Source organism: Oxyura jamaicensis, chromosome 2 (genome assembly GCF_011077185.1).
Source record: "Oxyura jamaicensis isolate SHBP4307 breed ruddy duck chromosome 2, BPBGC_Ojam_1.0, whole genome shotgun sequence".
Classification (NCBI taxonomy): domain Eukaryota; kingdom Metazoa; phylum Chordata; class Aves; order Anseriformes; family Anatidae; genus Oxyura; species Oxyura jamaicensis.
The window spans coordinates 91,793,224-91,821,210 of NC_048894.1; the positions used below are offsets into that span (position 1 = coordinate 91,793,224).

At 40.6% G+C, this 27,987-nt stretch overlaps 1 protein-coding gene and 1 long non-coding RNA gene across 2 annotated transcripts; one reads left to right on the top strand and one right to left on the bottom strand.

The window, feature by feature from the left end:
* The first annotated feature begins 648 nt into the window (after positions 1 to 648).
* On the top strand, positions 649 to 27,894 carry LOC118161808 (sodium-dependent neutral amino acid transporter B(0)AT3-like). The gene is made up of 12 exons (XM_035317452.1): positions 649 to 1,476; positions 10,216 to 10,356; positions 12,339 to 12,476; positions 14,605 to 14,786; positions 15,185 to 15,295; positions 19,401 to 19,513; positions 19,930 to 20,058; positions 20,696 to 20,852; positions 22,835 to 23,039; positions 24,235 to 24,394; positions 26,079 to 26,241; positions 27,098 to 27,894. The coding sequence occupies exons 1-12, from the start codon at positions 1,314 to 1,316 to the stop codon at positions 27,308 to 27,310; spliced, it is 1,875 nt and encodes a 624-aa protein (XP_035173343.1). The 5' UTR covers positions 649 to 1,313; the 3' UTR covers positions 27,311 to 27,894.
* On the bottom strand, positions 4,161 to 9,896 carry LOC118161818. The gene is made up of 3 exons (XR_004748181.1): positions 9,715 to 9,896; positions 8,936 to 9,091; positions 4,161 to 4,540 (listed from the first exon to the last, which is right to left on the bottom strand). It is a non-coding gene; the product is annotated as an uncharacterized LOC118161818 (long non-coding RNA).
* Positions 27,895 to 27,987: the final 93 nt, after the last annotated feature.

Below are 27,987 nucleotides of genomic sequence, written 5' to 3' on the forward strand. Positions count from 1 at the left end.
TGGCTGATTTCTATGGCATGTACTGAAGTGGTTTGAAGTGCAAAACAGCAAAACCCTGGTATTTTGGAAAGAAAACAAAAAAAGTTGTTCTCACGGTCTTTCATTTGAAGGCAAGCACTCAGCTGTTACATTCCTCAGTAACTATTTAATGAACAATAAAAATAGTCACTTGGGATTCATTGACAGGTGGGAAGTGATTAACCTCAAGTAGTTGTGGTGAAAATGGACTGGATTCTGATACCTGAACATACATGGTCTTGTCCAGAGCAGAGTCCCGTCTTGGATTTGCTTGGGAACATGACCAAGAGCAGTTTGAAATTTCATATCAAAAGCTAAGAGCTTTTATTTTAAAAACTAATAAAATAGATAGCCAGCTAGCTGCTTTAACACCTGACATTTCAAACCAGAACAGCTCATAAATTAAGAAAAAAAAAAAAAAAAACACTGAAAAATGCTTTACTTATTAAAGCTTATTGCAATAAAAACTTTCCTCAAACCATCATTGCCCCTTTGTGATGGAACTTTCAAATATTTTAAACTAGTCATAGGTATATGTGAGGATATGCAGAGAGGGAGAAGCGTGCTGAAGGACAGCACTTGCTGTGGTGCAGGTGCTCTGCAGCGCTCGATGCAGCAGAAGCCGTGAGGCTCTATCTGGTCCATGTGCACCTCGGGATGGACAAAACTGCAAGTACAGCCATGAAAATACACCTTTATCAGACTGTGGCTGGGGTTTGATTTAACAACGACCATTACAAAGCAATACATGGCATGGAAGAGGTTTTAATGCAGTAACAGGTAAATCCAATTAATACTAATTTTAATTCACACTTACCAAAGGCATCTTCATTCACTTACCTGTGTTAGCAAAGCAACAGAAGAAATGGCAACACTTTCTTTATTCACAGATCTTTCTAAGTATTTTACAATTTTAATAAATCTGATTGCTCTAAATGTTCCTTTTTAATTATATTCAGCATCACACTTCTTTGAAAGCATCTGAGAACAGAAGGAGAACAGAAAAAATAAATATCTGTTTGATCCTGAGTTACCCATTAACAACATATTCCCAACTTCTCTGGCTATAGAAGGAACTGCAAAACATCGTGAGAGGTCACTCTGTCTATACAATAATAATTCCTGGTTTGGTCTTTAAACTGCAGCACTCACAATGGCACGCTCCTTGCTCCACCTCCTTTTCCAGAACCCTTCGGGCACCCCCCATAAAACCAGCAGGAGAGACACCTGCGGGTGTTGAAGCATCTTGCCACTTACAGGGAAAGGGGCTAGAGAGCCAAGGATATTTCACACAAATGTCGAAAGATTTATCCATTGATGTGCCACCTGAAGCTCCTAAAGAAGACGGCAGGCCAAAGTGGGACAACAAGTTCCAGTACATTTTGAGCTGCATCGGGTTTGCCGTTGGCTTGGGGAACGTGTGGCGGTTTCCATACTTGTGTCAGATACATGGAGGCGGTAAGACTGAAGTGGGACTTTGCCAAAATATTAAATTATCATCCTATATAACTGTACTAACATATGATGGGCATGGAAGTTATATATTTACATCACTTTATTATTATTATTTTTTTTTTTTTTAAGCTAATTCTCCAAACATTTTGCACCATTGGCTTTCTCTTTAGCTTAGCTTTCTCTATAGATATATACTTAATTTTAAAGGATGCGTTTGTTTAGGAAACAAGACCAAACTGATGCTAACTGATGCTACAGTTCTTACATTGCTGCTACAGTCGTGGTGGGAGGAGGAAGCTTAACTTGCAGCTTATTACCCTTAGAAAAAAACAAGAAGCCCTGGGAAGGCCCCAGTGAACCAGTTTCCCCTCCCTTCTCCGATGCCTTTAGGAGGTAACTCATAATGCAGAACTGAGCAAATCTAAATCACACTTTTCAATGGCTCTGAAGCTCTCTGAAATGCTGATTTAATACAAGCACAAGAAAGCACGGTGATGCTGACACCTGCCCAAGACTTTCTCTGGGCACCATTCCCATGAAGAATTGCTTTAGAAACAGCCAATTTAGTAAGTACGGATGGATCAGAAATGAGTAATTGACAGCTCACCACTTGCAGTAGCTTTTGAGATCTGCCATGGTAAGCCATCTCAAGCAGAGCGATGTAGCAAATTGTTTCAGCCCAGTTTTATTTGTTATCTTTCAATTAATTGGAGAAGTATACAATTCAAAATGGGAGAAACTTGCAAATAGTTGAAAAAAATATTAAATCCAAGCATGTTCTACCAAGGTATCTGTACTCCTTGGGGAACTTCATATGTTTGAATCAACCAAGGAACCATGGGTGGATGCTGTCTTTAGTAGCAGGAAGCATTTTAGAAAGAAGTGGCCACTTAGGTGAGTAGCTGAACATTCTGGTGAGCAGCTGAACAAATGAGCTGAGCAAGCTGTATCAACCAAAAGAATGCTGGCACACATAAATAGAGCACTAGGAATTAGGTGGAGATATCACTACAAGTACTAAGACAACATCAGTGACCACTTTTCCAAATCAAGTTGAAAGAAAAATAAGAAAAAAAATTCAGAAAAGCCCCAAGAACTATTCAAGGTGAGGAAAACTTACGGTATGAAGAGTGACTTAAGAGTCTAATCCATTTAGTTCAAGAAACTGGAAAGGAATGAGTACACTTATCATAGTCTATAAATGAGGTACTATGGCACTAATTCAAATAGGAAGAGAGAAAAGCAGTAGGTAGGTTAGGTGCCTCCTGGGAGACAATACTATTTATTTTCAAAGTGTGAAAACCAGGGAAAGGCTCACAGAGGACTACCACAACCAGGTGGTTAGAAAGCCATAGCTGCAAGCATGCTGTTTCTCTGTGTGCCAGTTGGAATGGCTGGAAAAAGTCTGTCACTTCAGTTAATGATGGAAACATTGGTGAGATGGGATAAATGCCTTTAGAGGGCCATCCCCACAGCAGAAATGGTGTGGGGCCTGAAGGGAGGGTATTCTTCTGGAGCAGGAGCTAAGGTCAGGCAAATGCCCCACATCATTTCAGCCTTGGATACCTGAGACCAGGCAGCTGAATGGTGCCCACCATCTCAGAGATGCATCTTTGGATCCCTGGATAGTCTGAAAAGCAAAGACAAAGCAACAGACAGCTCTCGGGAATGGCCAGCACTCACATGGATTTTTCAGGAGAACTGAATTCCACTTTTTTTCCTGCTGTAAGTGCCTCAGTATTTTTTGATTCTGCTTTAAACTGTTACTGAGAGTGGAACAAAGCACAGCCCTACAGCTCACTAAGCTCTAGGAAATGGAGACCAAGACTAAATTACCTGTGCTAATGACAAGCAAAAGGATAGCAGCTTGGTTCTGTGCTAAATCCTGTGCTAACATATTTTTGAATGATCTGGAAGATATGCCTTCTATGTGTCTTTAACTGCATGAAGCCAGGAAAGAAATCTGGACCCCTTTATACAAAGTTAAAAACTGAAACAGAGAATGCATAAGATGGAGACAACTGACAGCCTCATATGTCCACATCCAGCATCTAGGGACAGATATTTCACAAGGAAAAAGACTGAAGTCAGTGAGAAGGATAAGAAGGGGCACAAAAGTTATGTGGAGAAAAGAAAGACACAGAGAAATAGAACAAACTGTGTTGTTATTTCTATTTATCTTTCTATCTATTCCTTGTATCTAAGGAACAAAAAACATTCAGTATTAACAAATAGCATGGTAAAATTAGCATAGTGTAATATTTTTATAATGTAATGAGCAATTAACCTGAATCGCTCAGTGGAAAGTTTGAAACCCGCATGTGGGATGACATAGGGAAACACCTCCTCCGCACATCTCAACATGCTTCTGGGGCCATGGACTGCATGAGGCTGCTTGAATTGTGCTTCGGGGTTTTGTGAAAACCTCTGCTATGGATTAAGGTGAGGTATCAGTCTCCTGCTTGTAAAAAAATGCTCTTACACCTTCTCGTGAAGCACCAAGGGCTGTTTCCCAGGTGGGGAAGGAGTTGTGTCCAGCTGGTTTCCAGCCTCTTCAGACCCCATACTCACTCCAGAAGATCACCCAACACTGTCCTCCTGCTGAGGTTTGATCTCAGGGGTCCCCAGCATCCCTGCCTAAAGACCACTCCCACCCCAAGCTAAGCATGAGTGTGAGGACAAGGAGACCTACTCTGATCTTTCTTGTGGACCACACCATGCTCAGTATCTGTTTGCCTCTGTATCAAGCTGCATTGTTGCAAATAAACAACTCAGGTGCAAAAGCCCAGTAGATTTTCAGGGGTAGCTGAGCATTAATCCTGCTTGTGCACATCTGGAGATATGAGCACAGCACAGACCAGCAGCATCGTGGCTGACCATGGGCCCCAGGAGGTGTGGTGGCTTGGCACCTGCAGCCACGACCATGAGCACAGTGAAACCCAGGATGGAAACGGCACGAAAGGTGTAGTTAAATGGCTTCTGGGGTGCAGACCACGGTTTCACAACTGGTCCAGGTGATATCCAAGCATTTAAGAGTTAGGCAATGCACTTTTCCTCATTTCTACATCTTTTAAAAAACAAGAGATAAAAATAAATGCTGGTATATTTGTCTCCTGTCAGCTGTTCTCATCGGACCTCTGAACCTTATTCATCGCACATTAGCGTTACTCAGTAACTTGGATCTAATATAATATCAGTTCTGCTGACATTTATCACCTGCTTTCGTTACTGATTATTTGGGTTTATTGCCCGAGTTAAGTTAGCTATTTACTTTTCATGACTAATGGATATGAAGGTTGTTTGCCACAGTAAGTGGAGACAAACACAAAGGTTTCCAGGCAGCTGGGATTGAAAGGGTATTTCTAAGTGGCCTGGTAATATATTTTGTCACCTAAAAATGAGATTCAAACAAGTCATACAGCCGTATATGTACATATATATATATATACTTGCATAGTCAACTGAGTATACTTTAAAAACAACAATAACAGCAACAACTGATTATTCTATCTGTAACTTACCAGTGTTGTCCTTCTGATTACAGCTGGTATATACATGCCTGTCTAACCCAGGGGTAATAAAAATTATGTGCAGAATGCCTGAGCCTACACAACAACGGGAGAATATCTTTAATGCAAAACACACTTTCTTTCTAGGAAAATAAATACACGTAAGTCCTAAAGCAGAACTTCCATTTACTTCTGAGGCAATGGTTTGCTGATATTCATAACCCATGGCCTACCTGATCTCTAGCTAAAATTTGAATGACAGCTTGCTATAAAACGCAGTTGCCTGGCTCACTGCATTCTCAGAAGGAAAATAAAATCTGAGAGAAATAATGTGTAGGCCTAGCAGATATTGTAAAATAAGTAATTTTCTAAAAAAAGTATGTTGCAAAGAGCAGAGCTATTGAGGTTTTTGACAGAACAACTAATGAAATTATCACAAGCAAAATTATGAAGTAATAGAACCGCATGCCCTAGCTTTTCACTGAGGAGTTGAGCAGGATGCAGGAACAGTCCAGAAAATGAGGCTTGTTCCCAGGCTCAGTAAATTGATAGAACCATCACCATGAGGAGTCATGGAATCCTGAGAAGCGAAGGGGTCTCACATGAGCAAGCAGTATGGGCCAGGAAGAACACATATGCAGAGCAAAGTAGTTGGTGCTTAGGACCCAGCATCCACACTGCACACACTTGAGGGTGTTATTTTTTAATTTCAGGCTAGCTCTAGCCTGGGCCCTGGTCCAACTGGATGATGATTTGTGGCTGGAGTGCTTGGCGTGCATTTCCAGCTTCATGGTAGCCAAGGGGGAGTTGGAGGCACGCAGCCCACCACACCCCATGGTGAGAGCCACGGTGCAGTACTGGGGACAACTGGGACTCACTGCCAAGGAGCACTCCTGATCTGGGCACAAGACTTACACCTCCCATAGACCAGGTGGTAGGAGGGAGGATTGTCTCTTTCTTCTTCATCTCTCAACCTGTACATGGGTCTTCTTGAGCTTGTTTCCTCTCTTCCTACTCTTTAGCCATTGTATAAGTTTGGCCATGCCAACACCTGTTTTTTGAACTCAGTTTGAACTTCTCATTCTTTGTTATGTGAAGTAAGAATTATCATACTTGTAGGTACAGCCATCCAATAACAGCAGCTATGTTGGCCATTAGTGCATCAACTCTTCTCTCTGCTTGGTGAATGAATGAAAAGGCTTTTTGAGGTGGTGTTTAATATTACCTTAATTCTACTTTTTGATAGGATGCTCTACTTTCCCATGAGGATAGCTGCACTCCTCAGGTTTCAGCAGTGGCAGTAAATAATTGCCATCATTTCTCAACAGTCTGGCAATCAATCTGCTCCACCACTACCTGTGCCACTGCTTGTGCTTTGTAGGTTGGTGCACGCTCATGTGCAGGTGCTGCTCACTGGCATCTTCCAGTCACAAGTACTTGACAGGGAAGCGCACCAGGGATATTTTATAAGCTGAGCTACAAGTTTTCATTTGAAATGACTATTGTGCCCTTGTTTTCCAGGCATGCTTTTAGCTCTGTCATTGCTGTTCAGTGAGGTGTAGTCATTTTACATGGAAAACTCAATCTCCTGTGAAGTTTTGGGTCTATAAGACATGCAATGTTCCCACAAGTCAAAATCAGTGTCATTGCAAATATGATGCACATATACGATGTTCAAAGTTGCTCATACATTTTATCTGGATTGTCATTCAGCAGATATAACAAAGGTCATGAAGTATCATTTTCCAGAAAGAAGGGTGAACACATTTAAACTGCAGGTTTTCTTTGTTGTTGTTGTTGTTGTTGTTGTTGTCTTTGTTGTTGTCTTGTTGTTGTTGTTTTTGTTTTTTTCCTATCTAATGTCTTGATGTCATTAATAGCTGTGTTCACTACTATACCAATTACCTGAACTCTTGTGGGGGAAAAAGGACAATTTTGATAATCCCATTTCAATATCTAATAACCTTTTCTCTGAGTCTGAGTAAGCAGTTGCCACCTCCTGCCATTTCTTGTAGGTAGAACATAAATTACCACAGGTATCTTGCCATTTAGTTCTAAGCCTTTAGGAAAAATGCATCCATCACCTTTTCTCCTACGTACCAAAAGTACCAGTGATGTGGATCTCTGACTACTTGTTGCATTGTACCATACTATTCTGTCACTTTTCAGATTACTTCAGTCATTACAATTATTTTTTTCCATTCTTAAATCTCTGATCTGAAGGAAAATTGTTATTCGTGTACTAACCTCTCAAATGCTGTTGTGTCTATAGATTGTTGTTTTAAGTTACTTGCCTTACTTTTGCTGGCTGATCTGCATGCACTGTCAAGAATTTCAATATTGATCATATGGGTCAGTTCCTCTAAGCTTTTTCTCCACCATTTAGAAAGTCATCGTTGATATTCCAACATCAAGCAAAGCTATCTGTTTTTCTTCTCCATTTCTCACTGAGGCTCAACAATTTCTGCAGCTGGTACACCTGGATTAGCAGGTCACCTGGCCGGTACTTTAAACCGCTTTAACACCTCCACTAGTCAGGCCCATTGCTTTCTCTTTCTAAGGTGTGAAAAAAACAGTTTGGTGGTGTCATTCTGCTTTGCTGGCTGCCATGATTCAGTTTGAGGAGGCTCTCCATCATCAGCCTCTTTACCATTCTGCTCGCTGGAGCGGCCACAAGGTCATCCACAACTCTCAACAGGCTCTCTAGTAGTTCATGCTCTTCTCTCCCAGATTGTTATGTGTAGGTGATATACAAAGATCATCCCCATCAATTATCATTTTCCAGGCAGAGGGCTGAATATGGTTAAGCCACAGCTTTTCTGACCTGGTTTGCCTCTAAATTGTTATGGAATATACTTTTTGCTGGAAGTACTTCAGTGATTTAATGGGAAATTAAAAGGTTGATGGGTCCCCAAGGCATTGCTGAGGTCAGGCTCTAAAAACACTAAGTGTATCTAGAGTGCACTGGGATTTTTCTTTTCTCCTGCAATGACTGTAGAGCTGTCCCCACTCTAAGGGCTCTTCTCAGCAATGATACTGAGCATGACACACATTTGTGCTCCTAGTCACATTGGACTTTACTGTAAATGGAACTAACTTACCAATATGTCAAGTCTACTGCATTTCTTCTGTACCTGTGCTACACATCATACATGTGCTGATATGTTTTTGCTCTGCCTGTGTTTGAATGATGGGCTCTGTTTTGAGACACCAGCACAATTCTTCATTCTGCTTCTTGGATTTTCTCCTTGCCTTTCCTGCAGTTAGATTTCCCATGGCATCTTTTAAAAATGTATTGAAATTCTGTCTTTTGGCACATAGACCCCCTAATTATACAGTGCTGGTGGGTTCATACTCACCATTACTTATCTACAACCTTTCTCACACCCTTTTGCTTTATATCAGTAGGGAATTTTACTCTGGAGCTTCAAGTGCTTGAGCAGGTTGTCTATGTTTTCCTGCCTATTTCCTTTTTGGCTAAAAATACTGCTAGCAAATGAATGAAGAACTGAACCTGAACTGAGCCTCTACACTATTAGCCATTTATTTGACTTTGGTTTGAGAAAGATTAGCTCTATTTATTGCTAGCCCAGTCTTCTGCCATCTTGTGATATTTGCAGGTAGCATAATTTTTACATTGAGATTTTATTTTTCATTGGAGCAAAATATCATATTATGCTGTAAATATAACTGGAGATGCATACAAACCAGCACAAAGTAAACAGGCTTATATCAGCAGAATATTTAAATGTGCTCAGCTGTCAGCTGACAAACAGAGAGGGAGAGAAAGATAACACAGGGCAGTTTGCACTCATTATTACATGGTTATTTCCAGGTAGGTATGAAAAGGGAGATAAGTCCCTTGTGGAATGGCCTGCTAGGAAGGGCTCAGCATCTCCTGGATTGTCCTGGGTGGTAAAACACTTACATGAAGGAACTGTTGTGGTCCTTACCTCTCTCTGTGAATCTCCCTCATAGGGGGCTTTGTAATTGCTCTTAGGAGCAGCTTCCTCCGAGCAGTGGGACTACTGAGAAGGGCTTTCAAGCACCCAAAGTGGGGATCTTATGTACTGGAAATCAACTCCAATGCTTCTTTTTCAAATCTGCTTCTTAGGGGCTAAAAACGTGTAAGGAAAACGGGTCATAGAGACTTTTATTTCCTATTTCCACCTATGGCAAATTAAGAGCAGTCTCTCATTTAGAGAAGCATTAATTATCCCCCCCACCCAACACATTTCTTGATAAAGAACTAAAATATTAAAAAAACAACACCAAACCTTGCCTGGGAGTTGCATACAGTTACTGCAATTACCTAGCAACAGGTAGCAAAGTTATTGCAATTCCTAGCCCTAATTTATAAGCCCAGCCTTTCTAAACAGCCAGTGATTGCAAAACAGAGGCAGTTCCTGGAAGAGCAGAAATCCTTGCTAGCTGCCTGACTTCCTTCTCCTGGCCAAAGACTGAGTGGAGAGATGAATTGCTCTGCTCTCAGCACCAGGGTTGTGGTGATGGCATAAGGCACAGAACTGCTGACTAAGTGATGAAGTGGCACAGAGTTGGCTTGAGCTGGTAGGAGAGTTGGAAAGGGCTGAGGCAGCACTTCTGCCTTGTTTCCCCAAAGAAAAGACATTTTGAGGGCACAGTGATAGCTGCCCATGCCAATAAACTGCCATCCGTTACACACTTTTGACTGAAGTGGGCAGGAGGTTTAAACGTACTGATGAAATTTCACCTGGTCTCATGAAAATCAGTGTCTGTGTAAAGCTACATTGGGAAGGAAAGATCTTGTATGAAGACATTGGAACAGCATGACACATGCATATCTAGAACTGTAGTAAGTGATAATGTCGTGCAAGGGCCAGCCATAAAACCTTTTCAATTTTTAGAGATTCCAGTTGCATACTCCCCAGCTTGTACATCTGCTGCTATCCCTGCAACAAAAGAAAGGGAAATGGAGGAAAGGGCGAGGCTCTGTAGGGCTTCTGTATTAATGAGATGTCAGAGTGCCTGAGGGGAAGCATTCTTTAGCACTAAGGGTCCCGGCCCTCCCTCCTTCATCTCCCCCAACAAAACAACCTACAAACAAGTTACCCAACAGGCTTCCCCAGCAATGCTGCTTCTCTCAACGCTTCTTAAAAGGACTTTGTTGCAGTCATGAAGTAGAGGAGGTAACAGTGATTTTAGTGAGATACAGATAACTGTGTGGCTCAATTGCTCTTAATTATCTTTTCAGGGGCATTCCTGATCCCATATTTCATCGCTCTTATCTTTGAAGGAATCCCACTGCTGCATCTCGAACTCGCCCTAGGACAGTGCCTGAGGAAAGGCAGCATCAATGCCTGGAGTGCCATCTCACCTTATCTTGGAGGAGTTGGTAGGTCTCTCAGGGTCCGGGCAGAAGGAACCACAGCACTGATTTCCTACAGACCTGTCTCTGTTGCCCATTAGAAAATCACTCCCAAGTGTTATTCCAGGCACACTTGAGCCGTAAATGCAAACCTTATAACCTTTGCTGTGGGAAGCACAGCAATCAGAGCCTTCTCTGAGGCATAAGTAATAAGGAAAAACTCACTGGCTCATTAAATGAATCAGCAAATTCAGTGAACTAGGCTTGCTCCCACAATGCTGAGGAGCCTGCTGTGTCCCCATGGTGTCAAGTGAGGTGTTAAAGCTGTCTGTGCAAGAATCAGCATGGGCTGGTGGGGCTGACCCATCACGAGCTCTGCCAACCAACACTGGCCCGTTCATACCACATCTGGGAGCTTTCATGGCAGCTGCCACGCATGGTGCTTCTTGCTCCTGCCTCAGAGCCCCTCCAGAAGCCTGTCTTGTCCTTCCAGGAAGGGTTGGACTGGAGGGGGGACGGACACACAGATAGACAGGAAATCAGGAAAAGGAGTCTGACATCTCCTAAGCCCAAAGCAGACACCTGAAAACAGGAGTGGTAGTGAAAGCTATGCCTGTGGGTGTGTGTGGGAGGAGAAGGGGTGGGTAAGAGGAGTTATCTAAAGGTAAGAGGGCAACCAGGAAGAAACACCAAGCAGCAGGGTGGTGCCTCCAGCTAGACCCATCTGTGATAATTAGGCATGTCCATCCTCCCTCTGCAAAAATGCAAGGAAGTATAATCTGTAGCATTGGTATCCTTCCTTCCTTATTCTAGGAGCAGAAGCTACCAGGCTAGGGCGTATGTGCATATAATATGGGACAAAAGAGTAGCAGATGTAGTGTGCTGTGACGCTTCAGTCTGTTTTGGTCTGCTATTAAAGTTGTGACATGTTCTAGAAAATACTGAATGCCATACTGCAGCAAAGCTTTCAGCCTCCATTTTTTAAATAAGTAGTCTAAATTTCAGACTTTCCCTGGGCCATATAGTACCCAGTACATGGCAACTTTAAACCCAGCATTTTAGCAAAAGAGACCACCACAGGAAACTAATTTCTGGTTCATCTTGCTTTCATGACAGAGACTAGCAGCACTGTCTGTTTAAGCCTCACCTACATGCCCCTATATTCTTATGCTATTTGTTTGGCTTCTGGTAACTGGGAGCCAGCAGCCCAGTGCCCACCTCCTTTAGAGCAAAGTGTTGTTGAGGCTAGACTGGATTAAAACCCTGAGTAACTTTGACCTCACAGCAAGAAATCAAACTAGAGACCTTGTGGGATCCTTTCCAACATGAATTTTCCTATGTTCTCCCCAAATCTGAAGCTGCTTGTAGAAGCTGACTGGCACCAGGGAGTCAGGAGGGGTATCCCCCCAGAGGGCTCCATAGCTCCCATAGGCACCCCAAATGTCTGATCCCAACAGGCTCCTATTTGTAAAGAAGGCACTTTTTTCTCATATTTTTCATATTAGACAACCTTAATGGAGTCAGAGAAAACTCATTTCCCCCCCCCCCCCATAGCTGGAAGTGACCCCATCAGACCTCAACAACCTCAGCGGTTGTCCCTGAGGCAGCTCAAGGAGACAAACGAGAAAGGCCTGAATTTGTGGGGCCTAGAAGATCTCTGCTCGTGGTGCTCCCACAGCCCTGCTCTTGGCATTTCTCACCTGTTTGCTCAGACGGCTGCTTGCTGGCACGAAGTCCTCAAGAAGGGTAAAAAAGGCTGAGCACAAGGCACGACAAGGACAAAGCAGAGGAGTACTGGCCTCCTTGGAGCAGGGCTGGTGAAGCTGGGGGACTGTGCACCAGAGTTTGGCTACTGAGGACACAAATGGCTCTTCTCTGTGAAAATCTATGGGGTTAAAAAATATAAATAGATCTTGAGAAATTCGGAGATGTGAGTTTCTAAGAGCAAGTGCTGTGTCTGGTAACTTCTTCCAAAGTTTTTCTAAGCTGCGATTTTGTGTCTTCTGCAGGGGTTGGTTCGTGGATGGTGTCGGTTCTGGTGAGCTTGTACTACAACACCGTTTTAACCTGGGTGATGTGGTATTTCATAAACTCCTTCCAGGAGCCCCTGCCTTGGAGCATCTGTCCTCTAAATGAAAACAGAACAGGTAACTGCTGCTTCAGGCACCCCTGCCAGCACCAGGAGGATCACAAATGTCAGAGCCTGGGGACTAATGGGGGGAAAAGGGAAGTTCTGTGTGTTTTTTGTGCTTGTGCTATGATACAGGAACCAGACTGAAAGAGCGTCTTGTGCTTTCCAACCAGGAAGAAACAGTCCTTGTGACCATCACCTTAAACTACATATCAAGACATGGGATTGCAGACATAATTATGGATCAATTTTATGACTACATCTTTCAGTAATTGCTTTAAGTGAGAACTTTCCATTAGGCGGTGATGCATTGGTTATGACATAACAAGCCAGAAAGTCCACCACCCTTTTGATTTCAAAATAGGAAATTAAATAAGTGTTAAGAAAAAAAGGAGCAAATAAATACAAACTTTTGAGGTGGTAGGGAAAACGTTTAAAGACAGTTTGGATGCTCAGACTAGATACACATTCCTCGTTGCAAAGAACATTATTAAGACCTAAGAAAGTGTACCTGAACAGGATAACGACAGTTCACTATTCTTTAAAATTACTTATCAGCTTTTTTTTTTTTTTTTGAGTGACTTATTTCTTTATCAATATTACATTTATTTATTTATCTTAACCTCATAAGTAATAATTTTACCATGTCTGCTTCCAGGGTTTCTTTTGCTCCTCCAAAAGCACTGGTGGCTCTGCACCTCACAGTTAGGTGATGGGGGCTGCAGAGGGCTCCCTCCTTCTGCTCGAGCACCACTCCACAAACCTCTCCCAGTGAGAAGCTGGTTTGCCTCTTTCCTCTTGCTGAAAACACTCGAATTAACATCTCCTACATAAATCTTGGGAGAAAAAAAGGAAAGACAGGAGTGAGTGATACAAGGAAGATGAAAAACTAGCTTTTCCTGACTAAAGCACAACAAAGTCTCGAGGGGGCAGACACCTAGTTTCTTATACCTGTTTACTTGCTTTAAAGGCCATTTATCAGAGCAGAAAGTGAAACAAATAATCCAATAATCACAATTGAGATGGCAGAGATGGCCAGGCAGGAACAGCACACCATGTTTCTCTGCTGCAGCCATGGTGAAAGGAATTGAGCATCCATGAGCTCTGCTTGACAGCTGCAACTTTACAATCGCCACCTTGCACATTTGTGTACATTCAGATTTTCACTGGGGAAGGTCCTTATTTCAGAAGGGAGTGAAAGGTCACAAGGAAAGGGAGAAATGGAGCAGTCTGAGAGCTTGATTAAAAATGCTGGCATCTCAGACAACACAAAAAAAAATCAAATCAGATGGGGGAATTGTTCCTTGTAGTTTTAGGATTATCTTAAAATATTTTATTATGCCTAGCTCTGGAATCAAAACAAGAGAATAAGGGAGGTTTCCGTCAGCCACTTACTTTGTTCAACCATCTAAACTTGCTACCAGCAAATGCAGCAGCAGGCTATAGCCAAAATGCAGTTGTCTATTTTTTTAATCACTCTTCTGCCTGCACACACATTCTGTCCCTTCCTAGTCATGATGTGACGACTGACTTACCTTCATTGCACGCAGAAGGAGCCATCCTCCCTGCAGCGTGGGGAATCATGGCTGGAGAGCAGCAAAGCGCTGTGCGTGAGCTCTGCTCAGTGCATCAGATAACCCCAGCAGGAGCCGATAGCCTAAGCTAACAGCACTTGCAATCATCAAAGGAGGGAAAAAAAAAAAAAAAAAAAAAAAAAAAATGTTATGCTAAACTTGAGTGGGATTGCATGCAAAACAGCTGCCTGGGGAGGAGACGCTGCAAGAAAATCAGCATGCTCTCCTCATTAGAGGAAGAGATGCACTTCAAGTCTCACCAGGCAGAGAGAGGAGAAGCAGCTCCCCTAGTATTTCTGTGCACTGGACCTCTTGGTTTTGGGCTTTTACCAGTGCTGGCTCTGCGCTGTGTAATCCCTGCTTCTGGAGATAAACAGGGATGCTTGGAGCTCTCCAGACATGCGACTCTGGCTAGGTGCAAAAGCAGGAGCTGCAGCATCCGGAGGGCTCAAAGAGCCCTGCCCTGCCACTCTCCACTGCTGTAAAGCATTGCCTCTTATCAGACAGTGAGCGGGCAAAACATTACCACATTTCAACTTCCATTCTTATGCATGCTGCATTTTTTTCCAGGGCTCAATGAAGAATGTTATGAAAGTACCGCAGTCAATTATTTTTGGTACAGGAAAACTCTGAACATAACACCCAACATCGCTGAGAGCGGCACGTTACAGTGGTGGCTTGTTTTGTGCTTAGCAGCTTGCTGGGCAATTGTGTACCTCTGCACCATCCGAGGAATTGAAACCACAGGAAAGGTAGGGAAGGGACAGAGAGAAGCAAGCAATGCAGGGCGTTATTCTGCATTCTGGATGTTGTTCTCCAGCTACTGAATTTCACTGGTGCGTGCCACTTCAGCTTCATTTCAGCATGCTGATCGTCCAGCAAGACCACAACAGCAGCACAGATTTGTGCTCATCTCCTTTTCCTTTGCAAATGTTTCTACCCTAGCAGTATCCCCTCACAGTATCAAGAGCAAAGTTATTTTTAATTAAAGTATTATTAAATTATTAACTAAAAGAACTAAAAGTAATTAATAATTCTTTTAAAGATTTCAGTGCTTATCTGTAGCTGTAGCACCTAATATTAATAGGATGGCGTGTTGCAAACAATGTTATTGTCAGTAACTTTCTCTTATTTCTCACTTTCTGACTAGGCTATTTATGTAACAGCAATATTTCCTTACCTAGTCCTAACTATATTCCTTATTCATGGACTCACTCTACCAGGAGCCGCTGAAGGTCTGGCTTACCTCTTCACCCCTGATGTAAGTATTGCCACTATAGTTAGAAACATTACCTTTCCTCTTTTCCTCAACAAACAAAATACCAAGAGTTCCAGAAGTGCTTGGAAAAGGAAAAGACAGCACACACAGCATTAACTGCCTACCGGTATTAATCCTCTCTAGAGATTGCAAAACACAGGTCAGGATAGCCTGCAACAGGAACACAGGCTTTAAGAGCCACATAAGCCAAGAAGCCCAGAGATCCACTACTTGCCGGCCTGAAAAGGGTCAACAGCAAGAGAAAGCTCATACATGACTCCTCTTTTATCCCTCCCCCTGCAGACCCAGTGACCTGGGCATCCATCTGAGTACTGTCAGAGCTCGGGAAGGACAGCCCGGTTCTTTGCAGGAGATAAAGACACACACTTGCATTTTTGTAGGGCTCAGATAGGGCAACAAATGCTTCCTCACAGCTGAGTAATCTAACAATACAAACTAACACCACCACAGTTCTGTGTTCGCACACTTCGTGTACACACACCTCCAGCTGAAAGCCTCGTTACTTCGATGCACTGTCTTAATGAAGAAAGCAGATCTGGACAACACAGCCAGAGTAGGGCTTGGCCTGTTGGTCTCAACCTGGCTCTCAGGTTTCTCTAGAAGAGCTCGGATGTCTCCAGGACTTAAAATAATTGCACAATGAACGTAATGCAAAAACTAGATTTGTCTGCATTCAATGCACAAATGACAAAGCCTGAAGGTATCGCAGTGCTGAGGAGGAATGATCATCAAAGAAGAGTCAGATGGTTTTGTAGACTGAAGTCAGAATCAAAATCTGACTACAATCAAACTGCAGTTATTGACTAGTCTGTTTAAGGAAGCAGTAACCAGGGACGTCCTTGAAGAGCCATCTGAAGATGCTTTTGGAGATGGAACTACATTCTTAACTACAAACATGGAAAAACTGATGCAACAGCCTGGTAAGTCATAGTTACCATGTGCTTGGTTATTTCATAGAGGGCTATAATGTAAGGCAGAGGGGTTGCTTTGTTAAACTAACACAACTGTTATGGAGGATTTTGACACTTCAAGGATTGCAAAAAGACATCTGCTACATCTTTTTTTTTCTTTTATTTTCCTTGTCCACATCTGTAGTACCAGTACTGCCTCTTCTGTTAGTTTATTTAATGTTAGCTTATTAACTACTCCCACCATTGCCATCAGTAAATATAATAACAAGTAAATACCTTGTTGCATGGCTCCACAGGGGATATCCCAAAGTGGGTTGTCCAGCAGAGAAAACTGCTCTTCTGTTCCTGTCCTTTTGCAGGAAGCTTGTAATGCTTTAGTGAAGTCCTCTCTAGAAGACTACTCTCTAAAGGATAAAAAACTTCTGCCTCAACTATCCTTTTTTTTTTTTTTTTCCTCTATTAAATCAAATTTTTTACTTCGTCCACTTATCAAAAGCAGTTTTTTTCCCAACTTTGCAGTGCAGCAGAAATTATACTTGCTCCAAAATAACCACCACATCCACTCTCTGGTAACTGTTACACCTCACTGCTGTTTTACAAACTCTCTGAAAGAAAGCAATACCTAGTGCTAAAAAATCACATCTTAGCCAGTTTTGAATTAAGAAAGGCTAATTTAATTTTTTATTTTTTTTCAACCATTGGACAAGTTAATTCACTTTTTAAGTTTGTGGTTTAAGTTCCCATTAGCAGATCTCACAAATAATAACTACATGCGCATGGATCAACACAGCAGGCTGTGGTTTTATTTTCATGCAGAAATACATAGTTGGCTTTTTGCCATCTAACACTTTCACTCCTTAACTTCTAGAACAGATAATGAGTGTTTATTTCCATTGACTTTCAGGCATGGAGAAGTCTGATGGTTTACTTAAACCCTCTAAATCCTTGGCTGCCTGGAAAGTGAAGCAGACAACAAAGCAAAAAAGATACTGAAGCCATACTCACAAGCCCTTGAAGGAAAAGCAGCAGCACAGGAGCTGGAACAGAGACTTTTGGAAAGGTTCTTGGAGGGAGGGAAAAAAAAGAAAAGAAAAGAAAAAAAAAAAAAAACTCAAAGAAGAAGGATCCCATCAAGCCTTTACAGGATTCAGCTTCGGTTGTTATCCTTGACAGCCCAAGAGCACAAATGCCTTCTTTCCAGCTTCTTTCACATCTGAAAGATTTTCAGGGATTGTAAATATCTGGAGGTTCTTTGGCAGTCAAGCTTCCCTAACTCATTACTCAGTGTTCACTTGTTAACATTCTGATTTTATATCTTCATCCATGTGTTTCTAGCTTCAGCACACTGTCTTCTGAAAATATGCTTAGAAAACCTACATGGAATATTACTGAAAATATGAAGTAACTTTTAGGTCTGTAACTATTTGCTTAAGATCAGGTAACAGCTTTTGCAATGATGTGCTTAAGTAGAATGGTACTTCTCAACTTACGGCACGTGCTGGACTTACGAGGGGCTTTTCTAGAAGGTCTCAACTCACCCCCCCCAAAGCAAAGGTAGGCCTAACGATAATGGCCAGCAATGTAAAGGCATGTGTACACTAGTACAATGAACTGGACGCACTATTTTGCTCTTGCCTGTCCACAGTTTCTTTAAAGTGTTCAGTAGTTCAGTAACTAACACTTTGTTAGTTAATGTGTTGCATCTCGCACAAAACTAAACTACCTCCATTCCCACATACCCACAGTCCCTCATCAGGAAGCCAGATTTGTAACAGCCGCATCTGTCCGCACTGACTTGGCAGCACATAATCCAATTGTCCAGGCCCTGTAGCAACAGGAATACAATAGCAATCTGCTTCTGCATGCGGTCCTGCCTGCGACCACTGGAGGGTTTGGTTACAGTCCTCCAAAATACACGTCCAAAATAGTCTGTTTACCCAAGCTGAAGCATTTCAGCCAGTAGTGGTCACACATACCTGCTTGTTATATGATGCTGTACAAAATGTGATACCGATTCTCCTGCACACTTGTGGAGGAAGTGTCTGCAGCAACAGCATTCGCTGCATCTATCCAAATTGAGGTGAATGCATTGTTCTCATTCTTCAAGCTCAGACCAGCTTTAGAGAAACCCAAAACATTACTAGCTTTTTGGGGGCACGCTACAAGTGATAGTGGCCATCTGCAGGATCAATAGCCCAGAAATGCAGACACAACCCAGAAAGTATGTCGTTCAGCCTGAGCAACTGGAGTGACCATTTGACTGATCTGTGCTCAGAGTGACGTAAAGCAAAGTGAAACGCTCAGCAGCCCAGGTACTACTTTTGGGGCAGCTGATTTTTAAAACACTCATTCTTAGCTAATTCTTTTTTCTCTTCCCACTACTTGATAATGGATTGGAAAGCAATTGACCTTATAAATTATGAACTTGGCGCTACTTAGCCAACTGCAGGAAGAGTTTATTCAAAACATTCAACACTTTCTGCATTACTAATCTTTTTTTTTTTTTTTTTGACTGTTGTTAATATTGTAATTTCTCACGATATTTATTTAAAATGGAGTCCTATTCTCTGTAAATCAACAATCATGGATTTTTTTTCAGTTAGCTTCCTCTATCACATCTCCCCTTTGTATATCAAAATCCAAATTTCCCTCTATCTATTTCTCCTTTTTCTTACATTGTCCTGTTGCTTTTTAATGCTGTTTTCACAGGACTTTGGATTTAAGATGTTCACTATGGAATCAATGTGCTGCAAAGCAATGAAGATTTAGTATTAGTTTGTACAGTTTTAGGAAGATAAATTATTAAACTATAAGATACCCAGTTTTAACAAAAAGAAATACACTGAGGAAAAATGTAATGTAATGTTCCTATTGTGTGCCTACTGCCTGTCATATAGAAACACATTTCTATTATCAGACAGAAGAGACCTACAATTATTTTAATGAGAGTTTTAAAATGAAACAGTTTCTATAATTAGTACATTCCTTTAAATAGACCAAATTATGTCTTCAAAAACACCTGTTCTACTGACATATGTTGTACTACTTCCCATTTGCAGTATCTTTAGATTGCAACACGACTGACAATTTCACACACGTGAAACAGGAGACCAGTTATGAGTGCAGTGAGAAAAAAAAAATATTCAAACTAAATGCATGCATTTATTCTATTTCAGCTGAACGTTCTGAAAAATCCCCGTGTATGGCTTGATGCAGCCACCCAGATCTTCTTCTCTCTCTCCTTGGCTTTTGGAGGGCTTATTGCATTCTCAAGCTACAATCCCCCAAAGTAAGTAGAACTGCAACCTTTACAAGTTGGTTAAATTCTTGCTGCATTTTGTGCAATTCTCTAAAATTTTCAAAACTTTTTCTCTGGTGTATTTCTAAGGGATCTTAGCACCTGCTGTCTTCCCAAAAGGCCAAATTAAATTCATTTTTTTTTCTCCCTGGTTAAAAAAAAACAGGAAAAAAAAAACTAAAAAGAGCCATTTTCAAAAGCAGTGCTTGCAGAAATGTGAGAGAATAATAAGTTTTAGAGATCAGTTTTACCAGTTATAACAGATTTTTTTTTATACTCAGCAAATACCTTCAGTATAGATTAACAACTTGTACTTCAGGCTAAAAATAATTACAGAACTGTTTTCCATATCATGGGGGGAGGTAAATTTTGCCTATTTAAGCCACATTGTTGAATTCTATTTCTAGAAATGACTGTGAAAAGGATGCTGTGACAGTAGCAATTGTGAACAGCTTGACATCCCTCTATGCTTCCATCCCAGTATTTTCTGTTTTGGGGTTTAAAGCAACCACGGGCTATTGGGACTGCTTGGACAGGTGAGAAACTTCCATTTCCAGTGCTATGCTGTGGTTTCAATGCCTAAACAGATACTGCATTACTTGAAAACATGCATTTAGAGAGTTTATTCTCACTGAAAAGGAAAAGCATCTGTATGGAGACATGGAAAAATATAAAGTGTCAAGGCACTGTGGCAAGGATGATCGGGGATAGCATTTTTAAGTAAAACAAAACAAAACAAACAAACAAAAAAAACAGTAGAAGAATACATTGGAATTAGTGTATATAACAACACTAAGGATCATCTCAGACTAGCATTACAAGTAGTTAAAACCACTACTATAGTTTTTTCTATTTTCTATTCCACAGGACTCACTAAGTTATTAAACATGAGTGGTGAAACGGTCTTGACATACCATAAAATACATTTTAGATACTGCATCTGTATGATGTACTCAGAGTTTGTATCTGCAGAAAAGAATTAATGAATATTTTCTCCTAATTTATTATTATGATGATTATTACTATTTTCAATATGGATCTCTATATATTTATATACAGATCAATACTTAATATTTTCCTTTGTTATAAATAAAAGCACTGAAAGTAAACACAACTTTCTATTAACACCTGAATGCATGTCATAGCATTTCCATGCGTTGGCTTCTCTGGCAGGAATATTATCAGTATCATCAATGAATTTGATCTTCCAGAACAAAGCATCATGCGACAGAACTATACAGACTGGATTACGTTCCTGAATTCATCATATCCAGAAAAAATTGCTGGACTCAAACTGAAAAGCTGTGACCTTCAAGAATTTCTTGATCAGGTACTATAATTGCTTCCAACAAAATAACCCTTAAAAAAATAATTAGAAGGACTGGTATCTTTCTTTTTCTTACAAGTACTTGTACTTTAGTTGTAATGAATATATGCCATATAATCATGAAAAAATTGAAATGTCAAATATCAATACTGCTGTAGGACAACATGAACTCAAAGCTATCTGGCATAGCCTTCAAAATAATACGTCATTATCACAGAACTAGTCTTCAAAAGCCCTCCTACTCGAAGCATACTCAATGGACACTGAATTCAGTTCTACTTTGGGCTGGAGGAATAAGCAGAACAGAGGAAATATCTAGCTGAAAGATTATAGAAAAAAAGATGCTGAATGGGAGTTTGCTAAATCCATGTTTGGCAATTAAGGTATCAAAACTCTGTTAAAATACACGTGCACTGTTTGCTTGATATGACCACCAGGAAGGTATCTTATCACTGTCTTCTCTTCTATCTTCCTTTCCAAATTCCTATTCCCTTTTGTGCTCTCCCCGTTAGCGTTCCACTCTCTACACAGTGTTTTTGTTCAGTTTTGTTTAAATACACAATAACAAAAATACATCATGATCCTTTTTTGTTTGTTTGTTTGTTTGTTTTTCCTTCTCAACCACCCTAAAACTCTCCCTCTGTCGCTAACACAGATGTTTCTTCTGTTTTCTTCTCCAATCTCATTCCACTTGTTCCAGTGATCCCATCCAGTCCTGTAGCTATCAGTTACATTTGCATTCCCTTGCTACAAATCCTTACCAAAGATTAGGGCTGTTTGGAGGACAGATTAAGACAGGAGCTTGAGGGGAAAAAAAAAAAATCTTAGGAGAAATGCGTGTGCATGTGCTAGAGATAGAGTATGTTAATGCACAACATCCTTAACACACAATTATGGTGAAATAGTATATTTTACTTATGGAGAAGTCCAAAGAAGGCATTCTAGCCCTGACCTGACCCAGTTACAGTTTTGTTTGTCTTCCTCTGATTACACCTTTATGATTTAGTTTTTATCATAAAGACTATCACCTTTTAGACTTAGAGTTATTTTACTTCCAAAATAGAGTAACATTAGCATTTTTCATTGCTTAGATTTAAATATCTTTGCCCTGAATTCAAAGAAATTTGCTTGATTATTTTTTTTTTTGTCATGGCAATGGTGAATTTTTCTGTATTCAAAAAATTTGTCAACTTTTTCACTGCTAGAGCACCAATAATAGATTTATTTGCATCTTTTTTATCTCCAGTAGCTATTACACCATAGATTTAATATATATGTATATATATATATTTAAGATGGCCTTAGCAAAACAATTGCTATTTCAGTGAATACTCACAGATCTGTTTCTTTGAACCCACCTCTAAAGTTCTGCTCTGGGATTGTCTATTCATCTCTGATAGACCATTTAAAATCAAAATGGAGCTCTTCATTTCCACCCCCACAAACGCTCCCCACAACCGATATCCTCAAATGTTGACTGTCACATACATAGCCCCCCCAGCCTGACCAGCATCCTTGATTCCAGGGAATTATACGATATAAGAGGTGACAAAGTTAAAAAGCCTCACCATTCTCACTGATTTTACAAAACTTTTTGATTGTCAAATACGGTATTTTTATATAGTCTGCTATAAATACTTTTATTTCTATGTATTTATTTCTGGCCTTAGGAGGCCACCTTCAGAAACACATTTATAAACTGTACATCTTACTGGGGTATACTGACTAGAAAATATCATCCTGATTATCTTATCTAGCATAAACCCTAAAAGCAGTAGCACTCCCAATTATTCCTGCTGTAAGTCAAAGAGTGGTACTTGAATTAGTCTATATCTCTTGGGAAATCATGCTAACTGAAAGTCTGGTCTTGTGATTCAGAAGGGAAGATACAAAGAGTGCATTATAACTCTATGCCTCAAGCTACATTTAGGCATGTATAATGTCTTTTTATTATTATTATTTTATTTTATTTGTGAATTCTCCAGAGTGTATCAGGATCTGGCCTGGCTTTCATTGTGTTCACTCAAGCAATCATCCTAATGCCAGGCTCACAGGCCTGGGCCATCCTGTTTTTCATAATGTTGTTCAGCTTGGGCCTTTCTTCCATGTTTGGGAACATCGAGGGAGTCTTCACACCTCTTCTAGAGCTTCAGATTATATCTAAATCAATACCTAAAGAGCTTTTATCTGGTAAGGTGTTTGCTTCACTTTGTTCAAAGAAGGCAGCTTCTGCATGCAGGCACAGATGACCAACTGCTTAATAAATATCATAAAGGGATTAAGAATTTGCAATGTTAACTTAGCTATTGTACAGCGCTGGTAACGGTAGTGGATTGTATTTGCAGAAGATAAGCACACAGATGAGGTAGCAGTTATGGCAGAAGTCACCAGCTGCCAGTATTGTATTGCCTTTGTCATCGTTGTCCTTAGCTTAAAAGAGCTGTTTCAGTCTGATCGTGCTCGTTAAATTGTCGGGTCTGGAGTCCAGTTTGCTCCGAGCTGTTGCAAACATCAGGAAGAGCCTTGTCTCCACTGTGGCCTTTGGCACTTAGACAAATCACTGCGAGGCAGCATATTGCATCAGCCAGTCTGCCCCAACCATTTGTGCATAAACTTACCTGGTACCACGTTGTCGTGGCTGTGCGATAGGTCACTCACCCCTATTTCATTCAGGGTTGTGCTGCTACTGATTATTTCACATTTATGGTGAACACGCCAGGGCAGAAACCAAGGAATAAGTGCTTAATGTCCTGCCCACGCACCAAAGCTGGAATCTTTTCAACCAGAGACACTCACCAAGTCCAATCCACTCCTTAGGAATTGGGCTCTGAGTTGTACACGTTCACTTCGGCTTTCTTGGCTGGAACTTAAAAGCCTATGTTAGCAAAGGGAGACAGAAGAGAAGATCAGGAGAGATCCTGCTGTGAAATTGGTCTAGACAAATTCTGGTAGTTTCAAGTAATGGATTAACACTTCTGGTAACATACCATTTTCAATTCATATGTGGAATATTGCTGTCATCCCTTTATTATCGCCTTCCTGTGGCATCTAAATTACATCCTTCTCGTTCTGCAACTTTTTATGGAAAAACAAATCTATTGACAACTTGATGAGGTAACCATTCCATTCAGAAACTGATCTTTTAATTGTGAGCAGACTACCTGCTTGAACCTCAAACAAGTTGTTTCAAGTCACAGAGGTGCCTTTGGCCACCACACGGGAAAACGGAGTTTGGGAAGTGGTATCAGCTAGCTCCATACAGGAAGGGAGAATAAAAATCGCTAGAGCAAGAGCAAAATCAATTTAGAACAAAAATATTTTTACCAAGTTCAGTTCTCCAGTAACAAAGATACTTTTTTTTTTTTTTTTTTTTTTTTTTCTTCAGGTATAATATGCTTAGTTGCCTTCCTTATTGCTCTCTGTTTTACACTGAGTTCAGGGAGTTACTGGATCGACATTTTTGACCGCTATGCAGGCTCGCTGCCTCTTCTAGTCATCGCTTTCTTTGAAGTGATTGGTGTTGTGTATGTCTATAAAATTAAGAGGTAAGTTGGAAGCATGGGCTTTTTTCTCTTACAAAGCATTTTCCTCTCAAACCATGAATGTTACATAGAGATACGCAATACTAGCATTTCTGTAGCACTTACCACTTCTGCGAATGTCCTTACCATTCTTTGCTTTTCCAGTCTCATATTTGTAGTACAAGAGGGATGCTGCTCTCTGCTTAGCACTTCTAGAAGGCAGACTCCGAATCTTAGAGCTGGAGAGTCAACAGCCATAGTGGAGTTTGTCTTTCAAATATCCTCCACATATATGAAGTTAAAGTGTTCAGCCAGCACGTTGAGAATCTCCTCAAACATGAAGATGGATTAAATTCCCTCTTTAGTTTAGTATCTTTCCTACATACTTTGTAATTGTAAATGCCAGAAACCTTATCTCATTTTGATTGAGATTAAACCTATCTTCCCTAATCAGGATCCTTCCAGTCCAGAAATTTCCTCAGTTCTCAACAAATATCAGGTGTTGTGGGTTTTTGTTTTCTTTTTCCCCTGTTTTTTCTGGCACTTGTTGGGACTTCACCTTTGCCTTTCCAATTTTTGCTCTGGCACAGAGATCACAAATGTCCTGATTTTTTTGTAGATCAGTTTGGATGTTGTATGGATACTAAACACAAGTTTGATCAGTGCTGTTGCATATCAAGGTTTTGGTATCGTTTCAACTTAAGTTTTACCAGAGGCTATAATTTTAAATATATGAAAGAGAAGAAAAATCCTCCTCAATTACAGCTGAAGTTCCTGCATTGTTTTCAAGATCCATTGTTAAGGTCCTTGGAGCATTTCCCAAGTGACATGGTGCTAACTCCCAGCCTACATCGTCATAACCAGTTTCACACATTCCCATGTCTACACATGCAGCTATCCTCAATCTTACATGGTGCAGAAGTAGCAATAAAATCTGGTTTCCCATGCTACAACAGACTTTCACAGTACTTGTATTTTCTCTGTTGTGCTAGTACACGCATACTTTTTCCCCTCTTTGCTGTTATGGGATAAGAGCATAGTTAATTCCTTTTTTCCTAAGCTCAGAAGAGAATTTGTAAAACCTCCAGTTTAAAAAAGAAAAAAAATAAAACACCACCACTTCTATTCTGGATTATGAAACTCCTTCCAACTTGGTAGATACAGGTTATCATGTTGTACCAAACTACCAAATCTGGAATCATATATTTACTGCCTATTTGGTTTACAAAACTAAGAGGTATATATTTAGACATTGACCCAATCTTTTATAACCTCCAATACACGCTGCAGAAGCTGGCTCAGGTTGCAATAATTTTGTCCGTCACCTGATTGATTTATCTGGTCCTGGTTAATTCAGGCTTTTTTCTAACAAACTATGTTTATCCCCTTGGCAATTTTGCCTTTTTTTTAAAGGTTCGAATAGTTCTACAGAACTGCTGTAATAAGTTCATCACTTTTTTGTGCTTGCAAGCCTTAAACTAGGCACTCAGGTAATGTAAACTGACATAGTCACACTCATTTCTGTTAAATCAAAGAAGCCCTACTATATTGATATTAACACGTACAGCAAGTTATTGAAGAGGGGTATGGAATGGAAAAGATTCAGGGAGCTGTACCATGTGTTTAAAACTTATAGGAAAAACACAGAAAACGTGAAATTGCCACCACTTAGCTCTGACGCCTTCATAAATGTGCTTCCTCTTTAAAGGTTCAGTGAAGATGTGAAATGGATGACTGGACGAAAACTAAACCTCTACTGGCACATCACATGGAGGTTTATTAGCCCTCTGCTCCTGCTAATTGTCTTTGTGGCCTTTGTTATTCTCCAAATACAGAAGCCACCAACCTACACAGCCTGGAACCCTAAACACGTACGTTCCCTAGTATTCGCAACACTTTTAACAGAAGTGAGTTACGTATTCTTCTCCCCTATCCTTTAAAATCATTGCTGGCTACTACTTACCTACGTAATGCAGGCTGAAGTGATGGAATGCTCAGAGTGAGAAGGCTGCAGCTCGCACAGAGATTATGAGGTTACAAACACTAAAATGGCTTTCCTGTTAACAAAAGTCTCTTTCTGAGAATTCCTGTCACCACACTCCATGTTTCTTACAGATGTGGGTAACGCAGAGAACTGTTGCAGTGAAATGTCTCACTGAGACTCCACACCTACCTTGGGTTCAGAGTTGTGTAACATATACTGGGAATAAAAACATTTCCCCGGGAGACCTACCAATGTTACCGGGGGCACTGACAAATACACAACTGCACTGCTTTTACAGGGATGGAGGCAGTGGTCCAAAAACAGTGTTGGTTGGTTAATTCAGCACCAAGGACATGATGATGAGAACTTTCAGTCTGAATGGTGCTGATTCAATAGCAGTTGCAGCTTCTTGCATCCCTCTCAAAGAGGCTCTGGGCAGGGGGCTGAAGATAGATTCTGGACTTAAAATGCACACAGACTGCAGTCTCCCTCACAGTAAGGCATAAACCTTCATAATATGAACATATGCATGGACTGGAATAAGCTCAGATCTTAACCAAGGGAGGGTGCAAGTTCAAAAAAAATTACACCTGTGTTTAGACTCATGAGAGGAGTATCCAAAGGACATGGCCACTGAATGGTAGCGTAGAGCAAGAATAAAACTTCTGCTATCCTTAAAGAATAATAATAAAAAGCATATGGAAATCATAACATTTTTTTTATTTTTTTTTAAATCTCCATAGGAAGACTTCCCTACGAAGGAGGAGAAAGCCTATCCACCTTGGGTACAGGCCATCTGTGTGCTGTTAGCTGTCCTTCCCTGCATATTTGTACCTCTGGTAGCACTCTTCCAGCTGGTCAAACAAATGTGGAGAAGCAAGGACCCAAGATTTCCACCACCAGAAGTGTTTTCATGTCAGGAGGTTAACAGAAACTTCTCTCATCCAAAAAAATAAAAACTCATTGCACCTGCCTGAAGTCAAGAAGACAGCCTTCGTCAGATATGATTAGATGTAGTGTTAAACCGTGTTAGTTGAGTGATACATGTAGTTCTGCTTACAGCCACTCATTAGCACTCTATAAACAGTGCTGCTATTTGCTTTATTCTCAACCAATTTCACACTCATATTAATACTGTCCCACCTACACAGTGCCCCGAATCCTACCTACCAACAAGTAGTCCCCATTGCTTTAATTTTTTCGTATATTACCAACTTCAGATCTCTGTCCAGCCAGATTTTAAACCTGGAAAGCCTGGCAGTTATTCCAAGTGTCCTCCGTCTTCCTTCACTTCCCTTGTAAATAAACAGACTGTTCCTAAGGATCACCAACATAAAAATTAAAACCCAAGAAACTACATTCTCCATTCACTGACACCCCCGCACCCCTCCCCGAGATTTGGAATGGAAGCTTGTGAAGACTAAGGACTCCACTTACTTACTAGACTTTACTTTTTGTAAATTCCTTTATGCATTTAAATAGTAGTTATTTTAGTAGCTACATCCTGATTATGATTTAATAATTATTGTTATTAATAATAAAATAATTACTAGTAATTGTTTATTCTGTATTTTCAAGCATTGCAAAGAGTAAAAATAAAGCATCAGAAATTAAAAAAAAAAACAACTTTCAT